General features: G+C 45.2%; 7 protein-coding genes across 7 annotated transcripts; 5 read left to right on the top strand and 2 right to left on the bottom strand.

Annotated features, from left to right (window-relative positions):
• The first annotated feature begins 3080 nt into the window (after window positions 1-3080).
• On the top strand, window positions 3081-4987 carry LOC128269241 (uncharacterized). Its single transcript, XM_053006646.1, has one exon. The coding sequence runs from the start codon at window positions 3205-3207 to the stop codon at window positions 4771-4773; it is 1569 nt and encodes a 522-aa protein (XP_052862606.1). The 5' UTR covers window positions 3081-3204; the 3' UTR covers window positions 4774-4987.
• A 1321-nt stretch (window positions 4988-6308) lies between these two features.
• Window positions 6309-8655, bottom strand: LOC128278639 (vanin-like protein 1). The gene is made up of 4 exons (XM_053017370.1): window positions 8572-8655; window positions 8313-8504; window positions 6776-7959; window positions 6309-6710 (listed from the first exon to the last, which is right to left on the bottom strand). The coding sequence occupies exons 1-4, from the start codon at window positions 8653-8655 to the stop codon at window positions 6461-6463; spliced, it is 1710 nt and encodes a 569-aa protein (XP_052873330.1). The 3' UTR covers window positions 6309-6460.
• Window positions 8656-12233: 3578 nt separating this feature from the next.
• Window positions 12234-12831, bottom strand: LOC128278637 (mantle protein-like). The gene is made up of 2 exons (XM_053017369.1): window positions 12826-12831; window positions 12234-12743 (listed from the first exon to the last, which is right to left on the bottom strand). The coding sequence occupies exons 1-2, from the start codon at window positions 12829-12831 to the stop codon at window positions 12234-12236; spliced, it is 516 nt and encodes a 171-aa protein (XP_052873329.1).
• A 1576-nt stretch (window positions 12832-14407) lies between these two features.
• LOC128278636 (titin-like) lies at window positions 14408-14998 on the top strand. The gene is made up of 2 exons (XM_053017368.1): window positions 14408-14413; window positions 14498-14998. The coding sequence occupies exons 1-2, from the start codon at window positions 14408-14410 to the stop codon at window positions 14996-14998; spliced, it is 507 nt and encodes a 168-aa protein (XP_052873328.1).
• A 1676-nt stretch (window positions 14999-16674) lies between these two features.
• LOC128278635 (uncharacterized) lies at window positions 16675-17276 on the top strand. Its single transcript, XM_053017367.1, has 2 exons — window positions 16675-16680; window positions 16749-17276. The coding sequence occupies exons 1-2, from the start codon at window positions 16675-16677 to the stop codon at window positions 17274-17276; spliced, it is 534 nt and encodes a 177-aa protein (XP_052873327.1).
• A 1507-nt stretch (window positions 17277-18783) lies between these two features.
• On the top strand, window positions 18784-19416 carry LOC128267295 (cytadherence high molecular weight protein 3-like). The gene is made up of 2 exons (XM_053004101.1): window positions 18784-18827; window positions 18886-19416. Exons 1-2 carry the CDS (start codon window positions 18822-18824, stop codon window positions 19414-19416), a joined length of 537 nt encoding a protein of 178 aa, XP_052860061.1. The 5' UTR covers window positions 18784-18821.
• A 1561-nt stretch (window positions 19417-20977) lies between these two features.
• Window positions 20978-21608, top strand: LOC128278634 (mantle protein-like). Its single transcript, XM_053017366.1, has 2 exons — window positions 20978-20983; window positions 21054-21608. The coding sequence occupies exons 1-2, from the start codon at window positions 20978-20980 to the stop codon at window positions 21606-21608; spliced, it is 561 nt and encodes a 186-aa protein (XP_052873326.1).
• Window positions 21609-27634: the final 6026 nt, after the last annotated feature.

The following is a 27634-nucleotide window of genomic DNA, read 5'->3' as shown; positions in this document are numbered from 1 at the left end:
TATATCTAGTGTTAAGTAGGAGTTTAAATTTAAGTAGTAAGTCCTTAATAGTTTGAAGCTCGGATTCGAACAATAACGGCTTTCCGCGTGCGGCAGAACTTCATAAGTTATCATTTTATTTCGCAGAAATGTCTAACGAATGTTCCAACGTCCAACGAAACGTTGGACGAAAGCTCTGAAAGCTTGTTATCATAGAAACACCGTAGAAAAATAAATTTTGTCGATACAAACGGCAGCAAATGTTCACTCAAAGCCAATGGTATCATCAAATGTTCTTGTAACGCTTTTTTATTATAGCGAATATTCTGAAAATGTTTTTTTTTTTATTTTTTTGAATTATTTTAGAAAATTGGTTAGGTAATTTACTTCGCAGATCTGTACCTCTGGGCGTAGTAGTTGCTGAATAACGGCAGGAGAGTCAGAAAGAGAAAAGAAGAACATTTGTGCATATCATAATTTTCTTTCTTTCTTGGACCCTCTGCCGTTACGAGTGATTTTTTTTCTTATTCAGCAATGAAATCCGTCTAGTGGTGTTGATCTACAATAGAGAAAATGTTAATCTCTGTCGCGTACTGTAACGTTCTGTTTTTAGCGGTCGGGTTGTGGGCCTGACGCCTGTTACTCGGGTCTAGGGAATCGAACCCAGGCCAGTTGCCCCACATCGACCACCTACTACTCTACCACCGAGGTAGAAATAATTTAGAGTATATAAATATTGAGAAAAGAGTAATATAATGAATGTCGGGGTAATATTCAATTGACTACATTAAATAGCTTATGACTAGGCGATACGTACTTTACGTCCAGCATTTCGTGTTACTTTATTTCGTATTTATTTACGATTACATATTACGTATCGCCAATATCACTTTTCTTATGGTATATAGTTATGTGCCAAGCTTCTTCACACCATCACGCAGCTGATGCAGAATTATAACCCTGACCTAGTTAGATGCAAACGGAAACGCGACCACCATGAAACGAAAACATTCCGGACCGGCAATGTCACCCGCCGATGTCAACATAAATATGAACAATCATGTGCAGCGGAAACCATTCGACAGATCGAGACAACGTCCAGAAGTTAGTACTTCTCCTGCCTTTGACAACAGTAGATCGCGCCACTATCGTTAACGCTCTCCCAAAAAAATAAAAACCTTTGTTTAATTCTTCTTTAAAAAAAAAACTAAAACAGTCACGTAAACTTTACTATCGCACATGAGTAAGGTAGTGAGTGAGTGAGTGAGGTAATAAAATACTTGCCGAAACTTACACACACTTACGTGGTGAATTCGCGTGGTGAATATTGAATTACGCGAAATGTATCTGGTTACCGAAATGATATTTATTCTTTCCTTCGCTTTCAATGACTGGCAAATTGGTGTGCATAATCATATTTTTTATTTTTTTCAGAAAATGGATCGAGAACAAAGAAACGCCGCTTTCAGAAAAATGGCATTGGACAAGCTAAACTGGGCCCATAGCCGATCAGATAAACTATCTGCGAAGTCTCTTGTAAAATTGGAAAAATTGGATTCTTTGTTTGTAGATCAAAATAGACGGTAAATAGCAGACTGTTATTAATTTCGTTAAAACATGTTATTCATTTTTATATTTGTGTTCCTGTTGTTGTTTGTTTCCGGTTTGCTTAGGTTGAAGTCTGATACATTGGTCAAGGTGATTGGTGAATTAAATAAATTGATAGCTGAAGTAAATGTTTGGACGGAAATAGAAAGTAGAAGAATAGGGGATTGCAAACAGCTAACCTCTCACAAAACCATCGTTCAATCAGCACCGTTGCAACAGTCACCTTCGGACACTTCGGCATTGTGTTCTCAGAAAGACTATGGGCGCTATGGGCCCGTTCATGAAAAATCAACCAAATTAAGGAGGGATAGTTTAAATGCAAAAATGGACAAAGTGTTATTTAACGAAATATCCCAAATAGCTTCTAATTATGATGCTGATAAGTGTACCTGGACACTGAAAAAAGATGCTAATGGAGAAAGGTTGGCCTTAAAGTATCCGCGGAAAAAAATAGACTCCATGGATCAGCAAGTTGCTTGTATAGTTCCAGAAATTGCATCCAAAAGATCTACCTCTCCACTATATTGGCGGCGAGATCAAATATTTCCTAAACCAGAAGTAGCAAAAACTTACGGCGAACATAAGAGACAGCAGCAGATAGCGGCAGCCAGAGAAAGACAAACAGCGTCACCAATCACCAAAACTTCACCAATCAAAGAAGACATGCCTGCGCAATATCCGGTTCCTCTGGTGTGCGCGCTGTGAAGCACCCACTTACGACAATTCCGGTTGATATGTTGCTGCGAAACAAAGTCGATGGATCGAGAGAAGTTGCTTCAGTTGTAGGACGAAAAGAACGATTTGATTCAGCGACTACTGCTGCCACAAATAATGTGTTCGATGCATCCATGCATACAAATGAAAACATTGTTCGTTCAGTCCATTCCGACAAACGAGACTCTCAAATTTACACGACACCGAATAATACGTCTGGGAAAGCAGCGTCTCCTAGTGCGTCACAATCGAACGATTCAGAGCATACTACGAACCTGGCCGAGGAAAACACGCGTGAAATCGCAGACAAGTCTACCATAAGGACTAATCCTCAAAAAAAGAAGAAAACGAAAAAAAAGTGTACAATAGAGAGCTAAACGATATAATTTCGGGGGCTGTAGAATATGGATGTAATTCTCGCCGAAAGGAAGAAAATGATAAATTAAAAAATGTAGCTATGCAACCTCAATGTACTCAGGAATCCAGAGGGCATGCTGACAGCAGACAAAAACATTTAGATCTGCAAAATATGTGTAAGGAGTTTCGAATTGTTTTGACTAGAATCGACAAGAACGATTTGCCCGTCGCCCGAAGAACTCGAAGCAAGTCTACGGACAACCGTACTAATTACGCGATACATAAACCTGCTGAAGATTGTTCTATGCAAGACGACATGCAGTCGCGGAGGACTCGTAGGAAAAGTGTGGGTTCTCGAACGCAGCTTGAAACCATAACAACCTCCCAAACACTAACAAAGGGACGCACGAAGAGAGCTAAAAGCATGTCATGTAAAAGAACTCGGGTTAACTCGTCGAAGAAAAAGAAAGATGTTTTCTCAATCCCAAGTCGCACTGTAATTCTTCGAACAAGCTCACCGAAGATGAAGCCGATCGAGACAGTAGCATGTATCTTTCAGACACCGAGGATGGTGCTTTTATTATGCAGCCATTGACGAAGAAGTTCCGTAAGGCTAACGATAATGATGAAGTACATTGTCAAAGTAAATTTATGTTTAATTGTTGCCTGTGTGAATATAGTGGAAGCAACATGGTCGACCACTACGTAAGCAAACATCCAGATCAGGAGGTGTTCATCAGTCGCGTTTCACCTGATCAAGCCGACGTAATACGAAAGCAACCATCTGCCATACACGGAAAATGTATCATTTTGGATAAAGTTCGGCGGTCCATATCATGCCTGTGCTTGTTTTGTGAGAGTGTTTATGTTTTAACACCTGATGAATGGATCGAGCATATTGTTCGTCACACAGGAGAGTTTGTGTATTGTAACGATAGCAAAACCTCGATAAAAGTAAACAGCGACATTGAGTTTAGTTCTAATCACATGTATGCTCACATATGTGATAGGTGCAATTTTGTGCAAGTTAGCTCTACTAATATGAAGAAACACTTCTCTATGCATCATTCATGCGATCATCCGGACGTTGAAGAATACATTCGATTTAGTTTAGTGAATTATCATGATGAATCTGAAGGCGAACATGATGAGCTACTTGACGCTAGTACCTGTACAAAATCGGAATTGGATATTAGCTGTGATATAGTCAACCTACCATTATCAATCAGCGGGGACATCCCATTCGAAGCAAACATTGCATCGGAACAGCCAGCTTCGGATTTGTGTTACTTCCAAGAGTCTATTGTAAAAGAGGAGGTTCACTTTAATGATTCGATAGTAGAGGACAATCGATTTGAAAACTGTCACGGAATGCCGGTGCTGGAGCATGTTGGAAACGGTGATAATTTCGATAGGCATTCAATGGTTTCGGCCGATAGTGAACGTACAATAGATATGCCAAATGTCAAACCTGATATTGCCACTATTGCAAACGATATTGATGGTCAACCAAATGAAAAGGAACCATTGAATTACGATTCTGATGATAGCATGTGCACGATTCCCATGGACGAAACAGACTACAAAGAAATAACAAAAATTAAAGCCGAAGATGCTTTGGATGAGCAAACTCTGTTAAGTGCAGAACAAAGTACCGGTAATGGTACAGGTAATCAAAGCCCAGCGATACAAAACACGGAAGATCGAACCACCAGTGCGAGAAATGATACGTTAGTCGAAGCTCATAGAGATGAATCACAATCAACTACTATAGAGGTTCATAAGACCATAGCTTGCACGGAGGCGTTTGCGATTAGAAAAATTGGTACAAGCCAAACCTATGTATGTCTTTATTTGGGCTGTCGCAGAGTTGAACAAAACATAGACTTATTACGAGAGCACGTAGAGAGAGAACATGCGCATGATAAATGGAACGGCTATTGCCATACGTGTTGCAAACTCGTTAGAAGCACATATAACAATCCACCTTTATTCGTAGTTGACCAGCTCCAACATTTTTTGGAAAAGCATACAGAATCGAAGAAGATACAGAGCCAACCAAAAATCAGATTGCGGAAGTTGCCTGGTGATTTGCTTTCTGGAGCTGTGGAGTAGATGATGGAGCGAGAAAACGTCTCTCTGTCCAATGGAGAAAGTTCAAAAATGTTGTATCTGGACTGTACCAAGCTTTACATCGCGCAAGAGGATTTTAATGGTTGCGTATCTAGCCCATCATAATTGCAATAAGGGACCTGGTAGAAATAAACAATGTGTGGCACGCAATGTTGTTGCTGGACTCAGAACATAAAGATTGTGATTTCGAATGCAACCGTTGCTTTTACCTGAGCCGCTCCAAGAGTTTTCGCCCATCAACAGTCTTGTCATGATGCCAAAGAACAATTGTTTATCGTTCGGAACAAGCTGCATTGATGCTAAGGAGCATTTTACTACCACGTAGGAGATGCTGTAAGTATGCATAAATAGTATAAATTTTACATAACATATCTGACAATGATTTCTTTTGCTTCATGTTTCAGAAATAAATATTGTGTCAGTACACAAGTTGAATAGACAATAAGGACTCCCTGAGACAATAGTGAATGTAGCAGTTGTACACATAGCCCATCAAATAGTCGCAGCAATCACTACACGCAGAGATAACTACGAACGAGAGATGGAGTGCTCCAAAAACATGTGTTAGGAATTGTGTCCTAGAAGTCTTGGGTGCGCGTCGGCGAAGGATCACTCGACGAAGTTGAATGTAGAAATGTGATGAAATGGAATAAAAAACATTGCTAATAAAGCCATGATAAAGAATCAATGGAAGAATCATTGACTAAAGAATAACCAAAGCCCCAAAGGGAGTATGCTGTAGCTTAGTATTGTGATTGTAGCTGTAGTATTTAGTAGTATGCTTGTAGTTTAGTATTGTTCGGCGCTTGTCAGCTAAAGAAGTAAAGAATATAACGTACGGTATGGAACTTATTTTGACGTTAAAGTTCTAATCGTCCCGAAAACTATTCTCTGCCAATCTTAATGGAACGGTCTTTCGCTGCTACGGCGCAAACGGTGCTCGCGGAACGGTGCTAAATCTGTACCATCCAATATTAGCTGGCCATACCAATTCCTCGACAAAATACCTGGCTGGCCATATTTCATGACACAGCCCACAATAATGCCAGGAATATCAGTAGAAATTGTGCGTTGTTTTCGATCAAGATTATAATTTTAACCAGAACTGAAACATAGTTTTATTCGAAGTAATCACCGTTGCTTCTCCGAAGGGCGATTAGAACCACACTCTCTCAACAGCGGCACATTGATTTATATTTCTAAGAAAGTTAAGCGTTAACATAAACATCACTACCGAACGGATTTCAAACTTAACACTTTATTGTAAACGCTCATTGGATTTGATCAGCCAGTGTATTAGCCGTTATTTATCACATATTTTCTTTGAACAATTGGTTATTCTCCACGCAACGAATGCGATACCACGAATTGTCTAAAATACGGACGATACTATGTATCAACGCATCGAATCGCGGTCGGATTAAAAGCAACGGTCGTTTGCATTGCTTCTAGAAGTTAATGACTATAGGTACCGATGGCACGATGTTCTACGTGCTACTTTGGCCCAGCAGGCCTCAGACTCAAAATACTGCGTAGGAAAGGCTGTGGGTCGGCAAACCCGAAAAATACAGGAGCGAGGAATGAAATGTTTTCGGGGTGCACTTTTCTGGAATCGCCATCCTCTCGTTTAGCAGCCCTTTGCGATGTGGATGTGGTGTCATCACGAAGGCTAGGCCGTGGTTGCCCACTGGCAGACTCCAGCTAGTACCCCAATTAGAATCACAAACGTTGACCGGTTCAACAAACTGGCCGCACCGCCGTCGTCCTGTGGCGGCGGCTGCTCACCATTCCTTTCCGGTAGCTCGATCGGGTTGAAAAATTCAAAGTTTTTGTGATTGAACGCATAAATGCCGAACGTTTGCAGATCGCTCGCTGGGCTGGTAAGATTCATCGTCACTGTCTGCAGATTTGTGGTGCGGCTGAAGTGACATGGAAACGTTATAACTTGCGACAATCACGCCTACAGAGTCGCGCATCTACTCACTTGATGTCACCTGAAAACCTGTAGTGGCTGGCGTCCAGTGAGTACATCGCCGTGTCCAGTGTGCTGGGCATCGCCAATGTACCGTTTGCTTGGAACTGTCCCGTAATCGAAATGTGGCTATGCTGGAAATAGGGTGATGCGTCCTCCAGTAGCAGACCACAGCTGGCGATGGTTTGGTTCCGGCAGGCAATTACCGCACAAATCGAAACGTGTGCGTCGGCAAAGCCCTGAAAAGTGCGTACACCGTCGAAGACAGCCAGGCGATAGTAGTGTGTGATGAGGTGATCGTAGTCGAGGCTCAGGCTGACGGTAAAATCGCAACAGAAGAACCCACTGCAAACGATCCCACCGATCGTGTCTTGCTCGGCACTCGGGTTTAGCTGGAGCGTGGTGAATTGTTCGAGAAAGTCGCGCCCCATCACAACTCGATCGAGCTCAGATCCTGGGATTCGGTGGCCGGTCGTGTCAAGCTGCGGTACCTCCAGCACATCGTTCGTGAGCGAGTGGTACTGCGACGGCTTCCTTTGGGACCCGTACTTTGGTACGGTTACAGTGTACAGCTCTCTGGTCGGAGCGCCGGTAAAGTGGGCCAGCAGTGCTCCATTGCGGCCGGCAAACACACCCGTACCGGTGGCTCCAGACAGATCGTAGTTCGTCCCGGAAACGATCAAATTGGCATCAATCGCATAGGCCCAGCTTTCGAAAATTTGCGTCGACGCCAGGAACGGCGGTTCCGAGGTCCAGAACGCCGGGAACACGAAATCACGTAGCCCCTGTTTGATCAGCTGCAGAGTCGGCTGTGAAAACAGGATGTCGAAGCAGGTGAAAACACCAAACCGTACGCCGAAGTCGGTCTCGAATGTGACCAGCTCGGGCGCGGCTGGGATGCTGGTGCCCGCCTCCCTGAACAGATTATACTTCCGGTAGCGAGCGATAACGGTGCCGTTGCGATCGAACACCACATCCGTGTTGTAGCGCACGGTTTCGGCCAGCTGCTGAATGTAGAACTGTTCCGACAGGTTGATCACCAGATACTTTTGCACTTCGCGGGCAAGACAAGAGAGTGTCACCAAAATGCTGCCATGATCGTCACACGGCACCACACGTTGGCTGGGCTCCGGCACGAACACCGGATCGGATAGGGAGTTGAGTGTTAGCTCCGGGAACACTATAATGTCCGACGGCTGAAAAGGAAGATCACACAATTCAATCAATCGGGTGTAAGAGTGTATGGAAGTCTTTTACAGGTGCACGCTCAGTCTTTTCTTATAGGAACTGACCGCGACTCAGGTTCGTGACCGCGGTTGATGGCGGGATGTAGCTCAGAAGGCGAACTGATAAGAGACCCATTCCGCAGCGTGACGCTCACTTTCATTGAATCTATTGCACTTCATTCATGTGTTTGTGTTGTTCACGTACATGAAACGGCCAACTTTTCAGCTCAACACTTCAGTGATAAAGAAGCGTCGGAAGTGACCGCGTTTTGGGAAGGTAACTCGCTAGCGTCGTTTGCGGGTTGTGATGTGATTGAACTTACCCTCGCTTTGGGCGATCGGATCAACTTGCTGTACTCGTCCAGGTGAAGCTTCGTGCGCTCTTCGATGGGCATGGTCATCTGCTCTGGTCGAAATTCTACAACTGACACAACATAGCTTTCACTATCGACTGTCGATCGCTGAAGGGGCACCGTCTCGTCAAGGGTACGTTCGGAGTAGTCTGCGTAGTCGTACTGGCGGAAAAGCAAGGTTAATAACTGGCTGTCCGAATTGCGCGGTCGCTAGGCGCTATGAACTTACCGATGATACCGTTGAACCAAGTTGCGAGAGGACCATTAGACAGGTCGCTACCACCGCTTTACGAAACCTATTTGTGTTGTCCATTCTGAAGCAGTGGTTTCGTATTGTTGCGTTTTGAGTGTGCTGCCGCCGAGAAACGATCGTCGCGACTGAAGGCTGCTCCCTCTGCTGCCCCGTTCCAGTGTGCGTACGAAACTAATGCTGAGCTTTGAGTCACCTCGGTCGTCGTCAGTTACTGTCGAAGCTTCCTACCGGTCTGGCTGCGGCTTTATCATCACGCTGGTGCACTCTTTGTGGTTCATTTCTTGCTCTTTTTTTCGCCCTTCCAATTCCTCGATAGCGCAGCAGAAATGGATCGCTTCCCAGGCGCGAGTACGTTCGTGGCGTCGTCAAACGGGCCAGCTGATAACGGGCCAGCCCGCGTTGTCGTCGTTACGTCGTCGTTGCTCTACGACAAAATTAGCGAAGAGCAAAGGACCGAGCTGAGGACATTGTGAAGAGTGATCGTTATGGCATAACATGTTGAGATTTATATCCCGCCTATCCTTTTGTGCGTGATCGGCATGGGTAATCGAAGACGGTATTCCTTAAAATTGTACCTATGAAGCTAACCGTGACCGTGCTGCTGGCGTTGATAAACTGTTTCAAATTGTTGCTGATGTAATGTTGCTAACCAAAGGTTGCTGTTACGGTCAGGAATTATCAGTTGAAATGTGCAACAAGAAAAAACAATTTAACAATACAAGCAGTTTTTCCAAATAATAGACCAATCAACTTGTTTCAGAAACCTCATTGTTCTTTGTCTAATGCACTTCGATAAGATACATCCTTTGTTCTCTGAAGAAACCTATCAGCGAGCTATTTTGATGTGGTATCTATGGGCATGATCAAAAGCGTGATCATTTGATTTGTGAGGACGGATAGCCGCTAGGAAAGTGCCTCTACGCTCAAGTGGTTGCGGATCTTCGAACGGCTGGGGTCTCTAGATCAAACTGCTTCCCAATCGGAAAAGCTGTATCTTGAAAAAAACAAATGTGTGCCAATCTAAAGCTCTATCCAAAGCTGGATACGACACGAGAGAGAAAAAAAACCTATTCCACAGGACATTCGTCATATCGTGTGATTAACCCGGAAAACCCCGGTAAACAATCGGAAGACAACGGATTGGTTTTTGAGGCACAATAAAAAATTCGGACCGCCGCCCGAATGGTGATGCCGGTAGTTGTCACAACAAACCTCAGCGTGAGTAAGCGCATACCTTTGCAGAGCGTCGCCGAGCACGTGGCGAGCAGCCTTGCAGCAGGTTCAGTGGCGCCCGCCGGCCACCGGAGCTATCAGCTGATAGGTTCTCTCTGCTACGGTTTCGTATTACACCTGCACACCATCGAACACTGGCACACTGCTTTCTTTAGTGGTCGTGCTAACGATTACTGTTTGGTGAGCCGCCGCCTTCGGTTGTCGGTTTTGTTTTGGTGGTGCTGCGTTTGCTTATCTCATCTTAACACGGCCACTGCCGCGGAATTTCGAACGTGCCTGCCTACGTAGGAGACGATGGAATGTCACTGAGCGGTGCACACAGCTTAACGCACACAACACACACAGCAGACACACTCTGCGCGGTGACTAATAAGATGACGTCGAATGCTGGGGCGCCCGTATTTACCGCGAAAGACTTCTGGAGTGGCTTACGACAAGCTGAGGGGTCCCTCTGGCCATACAGAATTTGGGCAATTTGAGCCACTTCTGCAAGCTAAGCAGTGTGGTCGACACGACGCGCGCGCTACGTGTTGTGTGCCGATAGAGCCGGCTTTTCGAACTGATCGCGGGCTGGCTCGCGGCTCAGCGCGTGCTGACACCGAACGGGTTTAAACCGCGTGCGGTTATCATCCGCTACAGTGAAACCTCGGTGCAGCGAAATCAAAAATGTGTTCCCTTTTCGTTCTTTTGGAATGAATTAAAATAACTTACGCTCTTATTTACTTGTAGCGAGCGGTGCACCGTAAGCATTCGATAGTTTGATAGTTTGATAATGGAAAAAAATTCTGATGGCAACAGTTGAATCAAAAAGTTGTATTTTTTGCGGTTCCATCGGCTACCGCTAATCGTAAAGTAAATGTGAGACAAAATACATTGTCAACAAAAAAGATTAGTTTCGGACCGATCAATGGCGATCCCCAATTGAGTTCCAATAATATTATTTTAAAACGTTCGATCAAGCCATTGGTCAGCATTTCAATGCGGGGAATTCAAATGACGAACCGTGGCGGGTCGATCGACGCAGAAATAATATTAGCGTTTGATCATTTTGTTTTGTTTATTGTTTAAGCCAACACTTTTACTCCAAATATTCCGCGGCGGCCGCGAGATTCGACTGTCATCCATTTATCGGAAGGAAAGGACACCGCCGCCGCCGTCGCACTTGCGCCACGCAACCTGATCGTGTGTGGTAGGTTTGGTTTTTTTTTTGGTTACTTTTTATCCATTCTGCTCCGCGCCGGTCGTTTGTTTACTGCTCACGTCGCCGCACACGTCTCTCTCTGTCTTCCTCTGACTAACGTACACACTCCAGTCGTCCCTTCTTTATCTGTATTTTTTTGTAGCGTTTTATCGTTTTGCCGATAAGTTTTTTTCCCCGTCGTTTCGTCAGACCTCCGTCAGGGTGCGTAATGCGATCGGTCTTATTGTTGTGGCCTCTGGTCGCTTCACCAAAACCGTCATCATTACGCATTCCGTCGACCGTGGGGGGTTGCACTGTATCTGTATGCCATTTACGAGGTGAAGGTGTCGTTAAGTCGAAGTTAGGGCGATCTTCCTGAACCTATTACATGGTTTCGAATCCATTACATTCCGTCTTTGCCGTGATCGGTACAGAATTAATTGGATGTGTGCGCCACTAGCTCGTGTTTATTGGCCATTCTTTAGGCGCCCCTCGGCGACCGGAAGCTGGCACGAAGCTGGACGAGTTTATTAGTTCCGGGATGACGAAACTAGCAAGTTCTGCGGGAGTTTGCGTGTACAGTGACTGGACAATGTTTGCCGTTGACTCACCACGACGTTGGGTTCTGTTGAAAGTGAAACTTAATTTTATTCTTATCTCATCTGGCGAATATGAAGTTATTTTTATTGCATGCATTGCAGAACTTCTGATAACCAAATCTATCTACGATCAACGATCAACGATCTAGGTTCGATCTTCTGTAACTGTTCTGTCCAGTTACAAGACGACGCTTATGAGTGACTGCAGCTCTCTTCAGACACTGAAAATCAAGTCAAGTTGAAGAACGAGTTCCTCGGACTATCTCCTGTGGGGGATAGGAAAATGTGAAGTTTTCGAGTTGTTAGGAAATATATAACTTTCGAGCATCAAGCTTCATTCCTCTCTCTATTCCAAATAGTACAAGTTCAATGTATGATTTGTCCAGTACTTTATGGATCGTCAAGAAGGCGAGAACTTGTTGAATGCAACTCATTTTGAAGGCTTTGACGACGAAGAAAAATGCCTACGATCCCGACGTGAAGGACAAGAACTTCAAACAGTGTTGACTACTTCTTTCTCTAGAGCCAATAGATTGCATAGAGTTGGGTATTGATTGACTGTTGAATTTATTTCCATTCTTTAACCATTTTTTTGAAACACATGAGTACTTGAGCCTTTGGCCGGTTTAGTGCCACAGTGACTTGTGCTCGTAGACTGGAGCTTCAACCGTTTTGTGGACGTAGTGCGGTTGCTTCACGTAAACCGGGTAAGGCTTCTCGACATGAACTGCGTACGGCTTCGGGACTTCGACATACTCTTTCTTGTAGACTGGAACCTCAACAGGAACCTTGACCGGAACTGGATAAGGACGATCGACATGGACTGCGACCTTCTTCTCGATGTAGACCGGGACCTTCTTCTCCACGACGACCGGCACATGCTTCTCCACCTTCACCGGGTACGGCACCTTCACCTCGACCGGAACATGCTTCTCGACGGCCACCGGGTACGGGACGGCCACCTTCTTCGTTACGGTGACGTGGTTGGTCACATGCGGATGCTGGTACTCATTATTGTAGTAGTAATCCTCGTATCCATTGTTCACCTCGACGATTCCGCGTTTGTCCTTCTTGTTAGCCTCCTGTTCGTTGCTGCACAGGGCGATGGCCAGCATGGCCGAGAGAACGATGATAACCTGGTAGGGCAGAAAGGAAGGAGTTGTGTAACGAATGTCTTGCAGAAGTTTGGTCTCCCCAAGTCACCTTCAGTATTCTCACCTTCATGTTTTTAGTTTTGCTTTGGTGGTGCTCTCAAGCTGGCTAAACGTGTACTGATGGTTATGGTTGCTCTAGTTGGTGGCTTATATACTGTACCCATCGGGTGCCAAAAACCTCTTCTAGTTCCATCGAATTCTTCAACAGCAAATACTTGTCTGGTTTAGAAACACAAACGACTGCTGCCACGTTTATTTTGACGGTCTGCCTTGGCTGTCTGCTGCGTTTCACGAAAATCCTTTCCAGTTGATTGGCGATTACGGTTCTCACCTTTTCCGGGATGCCGATCATTCCACCGTAACCGTTAGTGTGGCACCTCTGGCACTTTATTCGTGGTGGTATTTTACCGAGGTGCTCATTGATGGAATTTCTAGTAGTAAATACCGAAGGACGCGAGTAACGAGTCCAAAAAGGTATGTCGCTATAAAATTAAGAACTTGTCAATGAGAAGCGAAAGCAAATCGGACACAAACAATGCTTTCAGAACGTTTTTGCAGTAGTTTTTAGTGATGGGTCATAAAAAACAGTACGGGCAAACAGACTTTACTTAGTTATCTGCCAGGCGGTCTTAGCCTGCAACACTTTATGATAGCGTTAGTTTATAGAATTACTTTAAGGTTTCATTAACTTCATGATAACGTGCAAGTTTTTGGCGTGTTCTACCGAGTCTCAAGAGCCGTTGAATTATAGTCCCATTTGCTATACTTAAAACTGGTCCAAATTTGCCTGATACAATGTGCTAAGATAAAGTGAATCAACATGAATTGATTGTAGAAATCTTACTTGGTATCGTCTTACAAAATGTGTGTTGTAAAATACAAATTTTGTTGGACAAACAGATCATGAGCGTGAGCTTGCGACACCGACAGTAATCGATCATTTGTCGGAATCGAAAGCCCAAATGAAGTGAGAAAAAAATCGGAAGTGAAAATGAACCCAAACCTAGCTAAAGTGGTTCTAATAACCTAGATGAGTTTAGCCAATTCTGGAGGATTCTGAACAATTCTGGACAACAAGGATTACTGTAAATAGTACAAAATCTGCTACGAATTTTTCTCTGAGCTTTCAAAAGGAGCAAAATTGGAAACTGTCTTGTCCATCTAAGACTGAGCAGCTGTTTTTCTCGTGAAAGAAAACTATTTCGGCTGGCAACCTACCTACATTTGGATGGTTACATCCAAAGACGACTTGAAGCGGGTGGCGTGCAAAGCCTGGTGACCTTCAAAAATGGTTGAGAAGATTTTACACATTTATTACACGGTTCAGCGCATCATTATGGTTACGTGGTTTCCGTTTTTGGCTGGCTGCGGTCAGCCCACAGAGATGGCTCCGATGAGATGCGTGCCTCGTGTGTTGTTATCTTGCGTATTCGCGGGGCTCACCGGGGCGTAAAGAGGCCGACCCGTGTCTAGTGTCGGTTTATTAGGAAAGTTACGCCAACTGTTGCGATTGTGTTCAGGTGCGAGGAGAAATGCGTATAAAAGCCACGTGCTGGATTGGTTTGACGCATCATCTTGCAGCCGAACGTTTCAGGGGGCAGTTCACTTACGGCACGTCGTTTTCACCAGCGTTTGGGAAGGCTACCATGAAGGTAAGTTCATCACCTCAAACAGGTTAGGCCGATCCTTTGGGAGGAAACTCTATCCGCTTTGATTACCGCTATTCTACCCATCAGGCGTTCATCGTATTTTCTATGGCGCTGGCCATCGTTTGCGTAGCGGCAGTCGACGAGTCCAAGAAGGAAAAGCGAGGACTGTGGGACCTCGAGGATAGTTCATTGGAAGGCCACACTCCGCTAATTACCAAAAAGGAAATCATCACGAAGAAGATCCCGGTTCCGTACCCGGTGGAAGTGGAAAAGCACGTCCCCGTGGAAGTGAAGGTCCCGTATCCGGTTGAGGTGGAAAAGAAGGTCCCAGTTATTGTGGAGAAGAAGGTCCCGGTGTACATCGAGAAGAAGGTCCCAGTCCACGTGGATCGTCCGTATCCAGTTCCGGTCAAGGTTCCTGTTGAGGTCCCGGTCTACAAGAAAGAGTATGTCGAAGTCCCGAAACCGTATGCAGTTCATGTCGACAAGCCTTACCCAGTTTACGTGAAACAGCCCGTGTACGTCGAGAAGCAGGTCCCAGTGACAGTGCACATCAAGGAACACCACAAGAAGTCACTCTGGGGCTGAAATGTTGATAATACGCCGAAAAAATCGATACTTGATTGTTGTAAATGAAGTGAAATAAATGTTGAATTTGAAATGCATGTATTTTTGTTAAAGGCACCGCCGAATATCTAGCAATCTAATTTATTATAAGTAAAACGGGCAGAGCCGCATTAAGCACCGCCTTAAAGTTTTGCCCTTGAGTTGAAGCAATTGTCCTGGTTCGAAAACTAACGTCTTTCGCTTAGAAACCGATTAATCAAGGCAGCGAGACGGATGATCTACGGACGAGCCAAAGGGCGAGTTATGGTGTGTTTCAAAAGTTCAAAATGTAACACACACATATGATTTCATCTTCAATTAGAGACATTCATCAGTAACTGTTCAGTTTTATACCCATTGTTTAAATTTATGTTTCTTTCGCTTGAATATGAATATTCACATTCAAGTCAGTGTAATGTCGGGTACCGATTGAAAACTGAAATTAGGTGCTTGTTCAGATAATCGTGACCATCAACTTGGAGTTTATTGCGTGATTCTATGAGATCCCATCATCAAAAATTTGCACATTATGAAGAATATATGGGACATTTCCTTTTCCAATTCTAGCGGCAACACTAGAAGGTTGTTTTGCTTAATTAAATTATTTTGTTTTAAAGGGTGGTTCACATAAGATCTGTTTTCCAATTAATTAATTCCAAGTAAAAATCTTTCAAGTCTTTTCCAGAACTTTGAGTATTTCGGAGACCAAACTGTTTGGGGTTTAAGCTATTTAAATATATTTTATTTTAGGATATTGTGTACCTGTTTCATTCACCTTTTTCTGGGAAATCGTTGGAATCGAAGTCGTTTCGAAAGACTTAAACAAAGCATCTTAATATTTTATTATCTAGTTTGCATGCAAGCATTTCAGGAGTTTTACATTGAAACTAGTATAAAACATCATATCATTCTTGTTGCTCTATGTTAAACTTTTGTTATCACATTTGATAAGTCACATGGCAAGTTATCGTTAGTATTTAAAGTTTTGAACTATAGATTTGTGTGAAAGCAGGAGCCCAACCGCAGTTACATGTTGGTCCTCGCTATGTTTGCGGATCCTATTCTTTGTCGTATATTTGTAGCAGACGAATTAAGCTTGACCTTGGCAATGGCATTGTCCACGTATTTGGCAGAAAACCTTAAATTCCAATGATAATTTGCGAATCTATGCTATTAATACGCTTCCGGCCCAAGTGAAGCAAACAAAAAAAGCAACAGACACTGAGCTTGAACCGAAGAGACACCACAGCTTTAGCATAAGAGCCGGTTTTGGCGGCCTCAGGAAGTGTTGCATATGTGTAACGCGAAGCAATCCAACCGTATGAATTACAAAACCTATGTTGGCCACCTAAACTACCTGCCTCTACTGTGGCTAGTCAATGCTTTCGACAGGTCAACTGTCCTTTACGCATCGTTAACACAGGCGCTGAGTAGTCCTCGTCAAACAATAAAAATACTCTGCAAATAAAAATGCAGCTGCAAAGCGAAACAAATGGCCATGTCTAGCTTCATTTCCAGCGTTCACAAACAGGATGTGAGTTTCACGCCAGTTTACTATAAATGCCGTGTACCAGCAATCGGAAATTATCATTCACTTGACACCGTTCGAAGCAGCCACTAGAGCACATCTCCAGCAATCGCCAAGAAGCTACTGCACTATGAAGGTAGGTTTTGAAAAAGCCTCCAAGGTTCTGTCATACCTAATCTGTGAGTTTTTCCTTTAATTCGCCAGTCGGTTATCGTGTTCCTGGCTGTTTTGGCCGTTGGTTTCGCTGCGGAAGCCCAGGACTCCAAGAAGGAGAAGCGCGGATTGTGGGAAGAGTCGTACGATAACTACGGTTACGACAACTACGGCTACAACAACTATGGCCTGGGCTATGGCGATTACGCGACGAAGGAGGTGAAGCACATCGTCACGAAGAAGGTCCCGGTTCCTTACCCAGTGGAGGTGGAGAAGCACGTTCCGGTCGAGGTGAAGGTGCCGTACCCGGTGAAGGTAGAGAAGCATGTGCCTGTCGTCGTGGAGAAGAAGGTCCCGGTGTACATCGAGAAGAAGGTCCCAGTCCATGTCGATCGTCCATATCCAGTTCCGGTCAAGGTTCCTGTTGAGGTCCCTGTCTACAAGAAAGAGTATGTCGAAGTCCCGAAACCGTACGCAGTTCATGTCGAGAAGCCTTACCCAGTTTACGTGAAACAGCCCGTGTACGTCGAGAAGCATGTCCCAGTGAAGGAATACCACAACAAGCACTACTGGGGCTAAGTAACGGGCTGGCGACTTTGATAAACCGTATTGCGGAACTCTACCACTGATTTATGATGCCAAAAATTAAACACCAAATCGGATGCAAGCAATTTATTGTACCACAATCAATTATTAGTGTTGTTGAACGTATCACCTACTTTTTAACAGCTCACCTGTTCACCAGAATTTGGTTGGTATTATCACAAGTTACATCGTTTTGCAGTATCATATGCTCCAGCTGATGCTCATTGAACTGAGAAGCCCAGTGTGCTCATTCGGTTGAAGGGATGGTGTTTGCGACCACACTGACACCTCATTAGTTGCGTAACATCAGCAAACAATGTTTTCTGTTAACATTTTGACCCTTGGATTGGGGCCTATATTTGGGCATTTGGACCAACTAATAGCGGCTACAGTATTTTAGTTGAAAGCACTCTTGATAGGTGTTGTTATGGCTCGATTAAGCCACTTGCCATTGTAGAAAGCTAGCGGCGAAAGCCTAATGTAAAAAATTATTATTCAGGCCAATATACAATATATGATATATAATAAGCCGCTGTAAAGCAGTGCCTTTGAAAATTGATGAAAAAAGTGAATGTTTGGAAAAATATGCCAAAAACGAGGGATAAAGAGAATGTTTAAAGTGTTATCAACATTAAAAACCTTGGCTCGTCTGTAGATCATTCGTTTGAACTGCGTCGTTTAATCAAAATCAAGTGAGGACAATGAAGATAGCGCCCTCATTACAACAATAAGCTAAACCAAATACAACTAAATAAAGCTTAAGCTAAAACAAGCATTATATTCCTCCTTCTATTATCAGCATAAAATTATTTTTCAGTCCATCCATTATCTAACATTTTGTTTCACATTTAAAAACTTGCAAAGCTAATTGAACTGTATCGATCGGCCGTTTGCAATCCGTAACTTCTGTAAAATTCGTGATGCAACTTTGCGCACTTCTGGACCTGTCTCTTACCTTAGATGACAAAGGAATATTTATTGAAGTCTTTGTGGAGTTATTGAAGATGGAATTCAGTATAAGGGCTTTTATTCTATTAACATCTGTCTCTTAGGACGCTTAACTGTCGAGTGAATCGATCACTAGAGATCGCCAGATCGATCACGAGTATCTTAGTATCTCACGCGGTGAGATGCAGAGTGCTCGCCACATCTTTATTTGCAAAAAACTCATCATACTTTCTATAGACCTATCAGAAACAGAAATGTAACTCAATTTCGAAGGCCTATTTTCACAGAAACCGGCTGATACCCAAAAAAATGATGGCAATGAAAATAAACAAAAATCGACTGTCAGTGCAGTTGATTATCGTAACAATAAACTAACGCCATTGCTAACTCCTTACGATGCAACGCTGTTCGCAAGTTGCTCCACACGTTTCGAAGATCTGCAACCAAGAAAGTGAGAGTGAGAGGCTAACAATGAATTCGATTACTACATCGCATCCTCTACGCGACGATATAAAATCGCATTTTCGTTGGAGGTTCATCATTCCGTTGTGACCAGCGATCCGGTACAGTACATCCAAGCGGTAGGCAGACATGAAGGTAAGACTGTGTTTAAGAGCCAAGATAGTTTAGGTTGAACAAAATACTGTCTTTTCAGGCGTTCATTGTATTCTCAATGGCCCTGGCCAGCGCGGCGGCAGTCGACAGTTCCAAGAAGGAAAAGCGTGGACTCTGGGAGCAGGAGTCCTACGAATCGCACGGCTATGATCATCAACTGGATCAAGGATACTACGGAGGCGACTACACTCACAAGGAAGTCAAACAAGTTGTCACGAAGAAGGTCCCAGTCCCGTATCCTGTTGAGGTTGAAAAGCACGTCCCGGTGGAGGTGAAGGTCCCATACCCAGTTGAGGTTGAAAAGAAGGTCCCGTTCGTTGTTGAGAAAAGGGTTCCAGTGTACATTGAAAAGGAGGTCCCAGTTCACGTGGATCGTCCGTATCCAGTCGAAGTGAAGGTCCCAGTGAAAGTCCCGGTTTACAAGAAGGAATACGTCGAGGTCCCGAAGCCGTACGCAGTTCATGTCGAGAAGCCTTACCCAGTTTACGTGAAACAGCCGGTCTACATTGAAAAGCAGGTCCCAGTGACAGTGCACATCAAGGAACACCACAAGAAATCGTTCTGGGGCTAAGAGTAAAGGTAGCGGACGATGCAAGTGGTTCTTTTTAAATAAAAATCGTTATTTTGTCCATATTTGATTTGTTCTGTTTGGTATTTGAATCGAAGTGTGTTTAATGTAATGATTACTTAACTTTGTTTGATTTGAACTTTAGTTTTACTATCAGCACATTGACCATCACACCTTTACGCTAGAAATCCTGCATTGCGATTATTCTTTATAATAGTTTTTGGCCAAACAAATTAGGGAACAGAGCTTTCAGCAATGTTCTCAATCATTAATCTGTGAACGTAAGAACTTTATTTATAAAAGTAATTGGAGCTAGAACAATGTAGTCGATTTTCTCACTCACGAAGGTTAAAGATGGCTTTTTGATCAACATTACAATACACAAAAATAAAAGTCGGCCCAGTCCGTTCTTGTAAGAATAACAAAAAAAAAACAAAAAACATGCAAAACAAAGCATATTCGTGTCTGAAAAACGGAAAATAAGTAAGCTGTGCCGATTTGTAGTTTACTAGTAAAATATACGAAATAAGTAAGCAGCGGTGCTAAGTAAAACAATAGAAATGAAAGAATAACCAATGTTTGCTATAGACATAAACTAATTGGGTAAATAGAAGAAGTGAAAACCAGCAAAACGGGAATCCACCACTTGGCAAACAGTTGTTATTTTAAAATATAACATTTAAATTGTGTTGTAATATAATATTGTACATCGATCAATTATTGGAGTTGATTTGATTGCCTCGCTTTAGTTGATTGTTTTTGTTTTCAGTTTTTTATATTTATCAATTAATATGATTAACAGTTACAGTATGTGGGACGGCGGTATTTAATTTCGCTTCAATTAGTTGTTTGAACACTATATACATATGGAACTATTTCTGCTTTATCACTCTTGACCTTGAAAATAAGGATGTAAATTTCACAACGACTTCTGAGTGAAGTTCCGTCATTAGTCTGGTTGGGTACTAGATTCGTGCTCACTGGCCGTGTCTACTGACTTTACCAGACGACACACCTCCACGAAAAAGAAATTTCCAATTGTTTAATCTGCAAATAGTGCCACAATTCAGACCCCGTTCGAGCCGCCACCGTGTGCGCAATTGATGAAGTGATATGTTACGTATTTTGTGGTTTCGTGCCAACGCCTTGGTGACCCCTTGGCGGTTAGTAAGACCGCCGATATCGGACCCACGAATCAGTCCCCCAAGCCGGCCACCATTCGTTGGCCTCGCTCGGATGCGCTTTCCATCACGATGAGCCGCCACCAAGCTTCCTGTGCACTTTAGCGTGGGCCAAAGAAATTGAGGTTGGGAGCGTCTGATCTGATCGATTTCGGAGCACTCGGAGCCTCGGAGATAAAGGGTTTGCGTGTGTGCGAGCGAACGGAAAGGGGTCTTCAAACGTGAGGTAACTTTGGAGTGTGGAAAGAGAGACAATATCTGAAGCCCCGCACAGTCGTTCATAAGATTCGTATAAAAACCACAGATCGGTGGCCGTGGACGTATCATTCGGTTGTGATCGTCCGCTACAGTACGTGTGCACGGTAGACATCAATTCGGCAGACATGAAGGTAAGTTACATCCACTGACATTCGTGCGTTCGAGTTACTGTGTACCATTTACTTCAACGTGTTTTGCCAGGCGTTTGTTGTGTTCTCAATGGCTTTGGCCCTAGCCAGTGCGGCGGCAGTCGACAGTTCCAAGAAGGAAAAGCGCGGACTCTGGGAGCTGGGATCGGGTCATCAGGGATCATACGAAACCTACGGCTACGAACATCAAATCGACCATGGCCATTATGGACACGACTACGGGCACAAGGAAGTGAAACAGACAGTTATCACGAAGAAGGTCCCCGTCCCGTATCCTGTTGAGGTTGAAAAGCACTTCCCGGTGGAGGTGAAGGTCCCATACCCAGTTGAGGTTGAAAAGAAGGTCCCGGTCGTTGTGGAGAAGAAGGTTCCCGTGTACGTCGAACGGAAGGTCCCAGTCCACGTGGATCGTCCCTATCCGGTGGAGGTGAAAGTTCCAGTGGAAGTTCCCGTGTACCAGAAGGAGTACGTCGAGGTCCCGAAACCATACGCAGTTCATGTCGAGAAGCCGTACCCAGTTTACGTGAAACATCCAGTCTACGTCGAGAAACCCGTTCCATTCACGGTACTTATCAAGAAGGAGCACAAGAAATCCTTCTGGGGATAAGTTTATGGTACGGAGGGTCCTAACAGCCATGTGATGAATAATAATATTTCAAAAGTTAACCTCTATTTTCCGGAATTAAGTCTGTCCGAACAAGCTGGTTCCTGTGGATTGATTTTGCTACTAGTTTTTACATATTTTACGGTTCGCAGTGAATTCAAGGAAAGCCATTTCTTAAAGACTCCACTTACTTCCACTACCGTCGGGGCTTATCATTCCCAGGATCCATGCATACAGCACAGTGATCATTTGCTGAGGTGTTTTTAGGGCATCATGTTGTACACACTTTTTCATAACACCATTTTGCTGATGGATATCCTTGGCCTAGCCCGTCGACCGGGGTCTGTTCGTACCCACAAAATGCACTCCACACGATGCACCCGGCACGGGCTTATGCAAAACAAAAAAGGGATTTTTGTTGCACTATTGTGTCACTTGTTCTCTAGAGAAGGGGACGGGTCAGTGTTGGTGCTGGTGGCTTCCCCGGTCACTTCCGGGTGACACACTGACACTGCCGCAGCCCCGATTAACATTCTGCGGAAGCCGAGGCCGAGGCCGAAGCTGAGTGGGCCTCATATGTTGGCTCTTGTTAGGTTTCTTCTTCGTCCGTTGGTCCGATGTCTTGGGCGAACCGCGGGCAGCAGAGTAGCAACGTTGTCCGTTGTCTGGCGTTCTGCAGGAAACTGTATCAAATTAAAACGAGGAGATTAAAAGCAAAATCATAATGCACGCTGACGGTGACTTTGGTCAGCTCCCGGCGTTTCCGGCTGCCATCTTTTAGGCTAATCCGCTGGCAAAACTTTCAGCGACTAGTCACAGTGGGGGGGCTTGTGCATGTACTACTTTTTTCAACCCGGGTGTCCGGTGATACTCACAAAGAGCAGCGGACCACGGACCGGTGGCCACGGATCGGGTGACACTGTGCGAGCGAAAATTGAAAATAACGGCCCCAGCCGAAAATGGGTTTGTTGTGTTGTGCCGCAAATTTATGTAGTCCAGTTACGCAAATGGAAGGTTACGGTTGCCTAGCGCTGCGGTAGTAAAGGCTAATGAGCTGACTGGCTGGTGGCGAGTTTTTGCTGGTGGTCGATGATGCATGAGAGCGCAACAGCGGTCGGTAGAGTGGCCAGCAGCAGATTGCAATGATTCACAACCAGCATCTGCGCCACGCGGAACGTCTTATCGTAAGCTGTGGAAAACGTGGTGTGTTCCGGCTTTCCCTTTTTTTAAACATCATTTGGCTATCACGTGCCGTTAGTCGCGATCATCAAACGAAAAATAAACGATAAATTTGAAAAAACTTTTCAATTCGTTACTTTACGTTTACTTGACTTCACTTTTACTAAAAAGCTGTATTGACTAGTGTTTGTTAATATATTTTATTGGAGTTAATTTGGAACATTAGTGTGGATTGCATACTTTCCGGCGTTTATCTAAAACTCAATTCACAAACATAACGCTAAACCGTTCGTTTTTTCGTTTGACACAATTGGTTCTAGTTTCTGTTGATGTTGGGCCTCATTTCGAACATGAATAGTAAACTAGTCGTAGTTGATAGGGCCAAATAAGGCCGATAAAGCTAACGTGCACCACACAAAATTCGCAGAAATAGCAAGAAGGACCTTTCTTTTCGTAAGACAATAAGTCTTTATGTTAATCTTTAATTCAAGGTCGTTTAATTGGGAGCACTTCGGAGGGTGAAGTGATGGACATGCTTTACTCATCTCATCATTCTTTCCCGATAACGTGTTACTGGTCGATACTATTAATTTTGGTTTTATTATGGCACTCACTCAAGCTGACCATCCGCCCGGGAGCGGGACACCCATTAGCCCCCTCTATCTCCCCACTGTGCCGCTAGCCGACGTCGATTTCCACCTAACTGGCCGGCTCCTCGCTGGGTTTCCTCGGTAGTAGGGAATTATTCAAAATGCTCTCCACAGCCATCGTCACGGACAAAAACCGACCGGAATATTTGTTATTTGTTATTTGTTATTTATTAGAATCATCCTACGGGCCAGCAGGCTTAATAGGAGAATATATAAAATAAGGTACAAATTTCGCTTAAAGCTAAACATACTTGGACGTCACAGATTGTAGAATCACAAATCAGACGCAAACGCAACCGAACGAATATGCTGACGAAACACGCTTACAGATTGGTCAAAGTCGTAACAATGGTACACCTGATTGAACCTGGTTGACATGAAGTTTAAAGGGCTAAACTGCCCGAATCTGGTCGCCTGCGTTGGCACAGTCAGAAACGAGTAATTCCTTAGAACTCTCGACGGCGCAGAAATGTTGAGTAATGAGAGAAGCACCGGAGAGTCAATGTTGTGACTGATGAGGCTAGCCACGAAACAACATTGAGCGATGGCCCGCCTATCATCGAGCCTCTCAAGGCCAAGGAGGAGGCAACGCGTACGATATGGTGGGAGTTGCCCTGACGCGCACCAATTAACTTTCCTTAAGGCAAATCTGGTAAACTTTTTCTGAATACGCTCGATTCGCTCACTCCAGCAGGCAGAGAACGGACACCAGACAACACTTGAATATTCGACAGTAGACCTAACTATACTGCAGTACAGAGCCTTAATACATTGGATATCGTGGAACCCGTTAGCGATTTTGAATAGCAGTCCTAGCTGCCTATTGGCCTGCGCAATGACGTGCTCGTAGTGTTCTATGAAGCTAAGTTTGTCGTCGAGTAGGATTCCCAGATCCCGAACACAGCTAGTGCGTTCAATTAATGCCCCGCGGATGCTGTATGCGTGCAGTAGAGGTTGGCGGGAGCGACTGAAGCTGATCGCATTGCACTTGGCGATGTTCAACTCCAGATGATTTAGTGCGCACCAGCTGGTGAACGAATCGAGATCAGCCTGGAGATCAGTGCAATCAGCGGGGTTTCTGATAATGGCGTAGAGTTTCACGTCGTCAGCGTACATAATAAATCTTGACTCGTGCAGCACGTATTGTAGGTCGTTGACAAACACAATGAATAGAAGAGGTCCAAGGTTACTCCCTTGCGGTACGCCGGAAGTGCCAGGAAAACATTTAGAGAAGCAGGATGATACCTTGACTTTGTATGTACGACCGGTTAGGAAGGAGCGTATCCACTGACTTAGAGCCGGGGAAAGTCCCAGTTTTGTTAGCTTCGCGATTAGGATGTCATGTGAGACACGATCAAAGGCCGCTTTCAAATCAGTATATACCGCGTCAATTTGCAGTCCCACGTCCATTGCGGTCTTGCATTTCGTCACAAATTCGGTGAGAGCGGATGTGGTGGATCTCTTGGGAAGAAACCCATGTTGGTTAGGACTTAAGACCGATCGCAGCCTCAGAAGCATTTCCTCATGCACTAGCATTTCAAATATTTTGGAGCAGGCGCAGAGTGACGTAATACCGCGATAGTTTGCCGCGTTCTGTTTGTTGCCCTTCTTAAAAATTGGTACCATGTGGGCTATTTTCCATGCAGCCGGGAAGGCATGAGATCGTATAGATGCATTGAAAATCGCCGACAAGACTGGAGCGACGGATTCGCGGCATTGTTTCAAGATGATGGGAGGGATGCCATCTGGTCCTGGGGAATACGACGGCTTCAGTCTGTCTAATGCCTTAACCACAGAGGGGACGCTAAAGGCGTGGATGGTGTCGAATTGTAGTTGTCCATGAGGAACATTTTTGACTGAACGGGCAATTGCAGCCGGATCGGTTACCGTTGGCCCGAATGCACTACAGAAACGAGTCGCAAATAGATCAGCCACCTCTTGGTGACCGTGTACAGTGACGTCGTTGAAGGACATCGTCGTTGGCGTTGGGGAGGATTTCCTCAAGTTGTTCACGTGTCTCCAGAATGTCTTTGGCTTCCTTCTCAAGTTGTACTGCACACCCCGGAGGTGCTTGTGGTACAGAAAGCGGTTGTACGATTGATACAAACCGCTAATATAGCGTAGCGATTGGTGATTCGTTGTGGAACGTTGTTGCTTGAAGTGTCGTAGCGCGAGTCTCTTTAGTCGCTTCAGGAGCTTCAGATGCGTGTTTGACCACGGAGGGGTGCTCGGTGGCCGTGCCAAAGGGGTGCAGGTTCTAATGGCTGATGTCAGGTGGTCGGTAAAACAGCGGACTGCATCGTCAAGTGAGATGTTTCCCACTAATAAAGTGGTAATGTCAAAGTTGTTGATCATGGTTCGCAGTTGCTCGAAATCGGTACGTTTGAAGTTGAGTCCAAGAGTAGAGTTAAGCCGACCAGTCCTGTTTGGCACACGGGTTGAAGCCAGCGATGGGACCTGCGCTGGGCTGTTCAGGTTCGGGTGGATGTTGACTAGCAGTGCCGGGTGATGAACGTCGCATGGGAGAAGCGCTGTTGGGGACTCATCAACCTGCGTTTCATTATCAAGTTCTTCGTTGACCAGGACCAAATCCAGCATGCGTGAGCGAGCATTCAGTGTCGTGTTTTTCTGCACCAGTCCATGTAGACTCAGAAGGTCGCGAAATTGGTGGTTGCAGAAGCCCTGCGGACCTACCGGCTGATTGAAATCGCCAACTAGTAGCAGACGATCACCCAGCTTCGACTGCTCCAGAAAGTCGCCAATAGTCGCACTCAAAGCATCTAGCACCGTGGGCGATGTGCAAAATACAGGTGGTAGATAGACAGCTCCAAAGATGCATTTCATACCGGCGTGCTGAATCTGGAGCCAGAGCTGTTCCAGTGACGTTGCGCGGGAGCGTAATTCACGAGCGATGATCGATGAGGCGACGGCAACAAGAACGCCGCCGCCACGACGCTTATCACTGGTCAGGGAATTGCGATCGCAACGGAAAACAGTATAGTCAGTAGAGGCGAAGAGAGACGAAGGGATTGCCGGATCCAGCCAGGTCTCAGTGAGGGCAATAATGTCGTACTCGTTCTCCGTGATCGATAACCGGAGAGCGTCGAGCTTGGTACGCACACCACGGACATTTTGATAATATATATTAAGTTGCGGGCGCTCACGAGAGTCATCACAAGTCTGGCGGCGTGGTGCATTGCATTCGCTGGTCAGTCAGACATTTATATCGTCGTTACTATTCGAGGCGCTGTCCGGACGGGGCCTTTTGCACCGATTGGTGGGCGAGCCGAACGATCGGTTGCCAAAACGTAGTGCCATTGCAGAGAAACGGGGCGGCGTCAACGATTTTGCCATGGAACTCAGGTTGGTGAAACACATCTGATCCGGGACGGGAGATGACGTCAACCCGGACGCAGGTATGTTGGGCCGGGGCTTGCTAACAAACTCACGGAAGCTGACACCAGCCGGCCACGTCGCCGGATCGAGTGCTTTTTCTCTCAAGGCCGGAGGTAAGCCGACCTTGAAAGAGAGAAACGAGACAGATGCGATGTCACGGTCTCTCGCAAGCAGCCTCCTGATAACAACATCCGTGTCACCAAGACACTGACACACCATGTCAGAAACCTGCGCGTCGGTAGTGTCCGTCGACAGACGCGAAATGAAGAGCCACAGCCTGGGTTGGGGTGCAGGGACAGTCTTAATTAGTTGCTTCGGCGCAGTACCGACGACAAGCGGAGGCTTAAGTGAAGCCGCGGTGGCTTCGTGGCGGCGGTCAGGCAACGTGCGTTCCTTGGTCACGGCAGCGTATGAGGTGTCGGTTGTCGCACCGGCATGCAAGGCATCAGTACGGCGATCGGCGACGGCGACAGGAGAGCGAGACGACTCTACCAGGCGAGAGAACCGGCGATCGAACTCAGCCAGAATGTCGCTCTTCAACCGATCAAACATGGGGTCCAACCCACGCAGAACAACACTCTTCATCCGCATAGCGCCGTCCTCCAACATGACCGAGCAGCTGGGGCAAACCCACAAAAGCTGCGGGTTGCGGAACAGCTCTTTGCGGCATGTTTGCGGCAATCCCAGGCACTTGCCGTGAAACGCGTCGTTGCAGAATCCGGCACAATGGTATGCGACATCGTCCGCGCCAAGGGTTCCCCGGCACGCCGAACAGGTATTAGTCGTAGTGATGTCCGTGGTATC

Source organism: Anopheles cruzii, chromosome 2 (genome assembly GCF_943734635.1).
Source record: "Anopheles cruzii chromosome 2, idAnoCruzAS_RS32_06, whole genome shotgun sequence".
NCBI lineage: Eukaryota > Metazoa > Arthropoda > Insecta > Diptera > Culicidae > Anopheles > Anopheles cruzii.
This window is presented reverse-complemented; position numbering and strand designations above follow the sequence as displayed.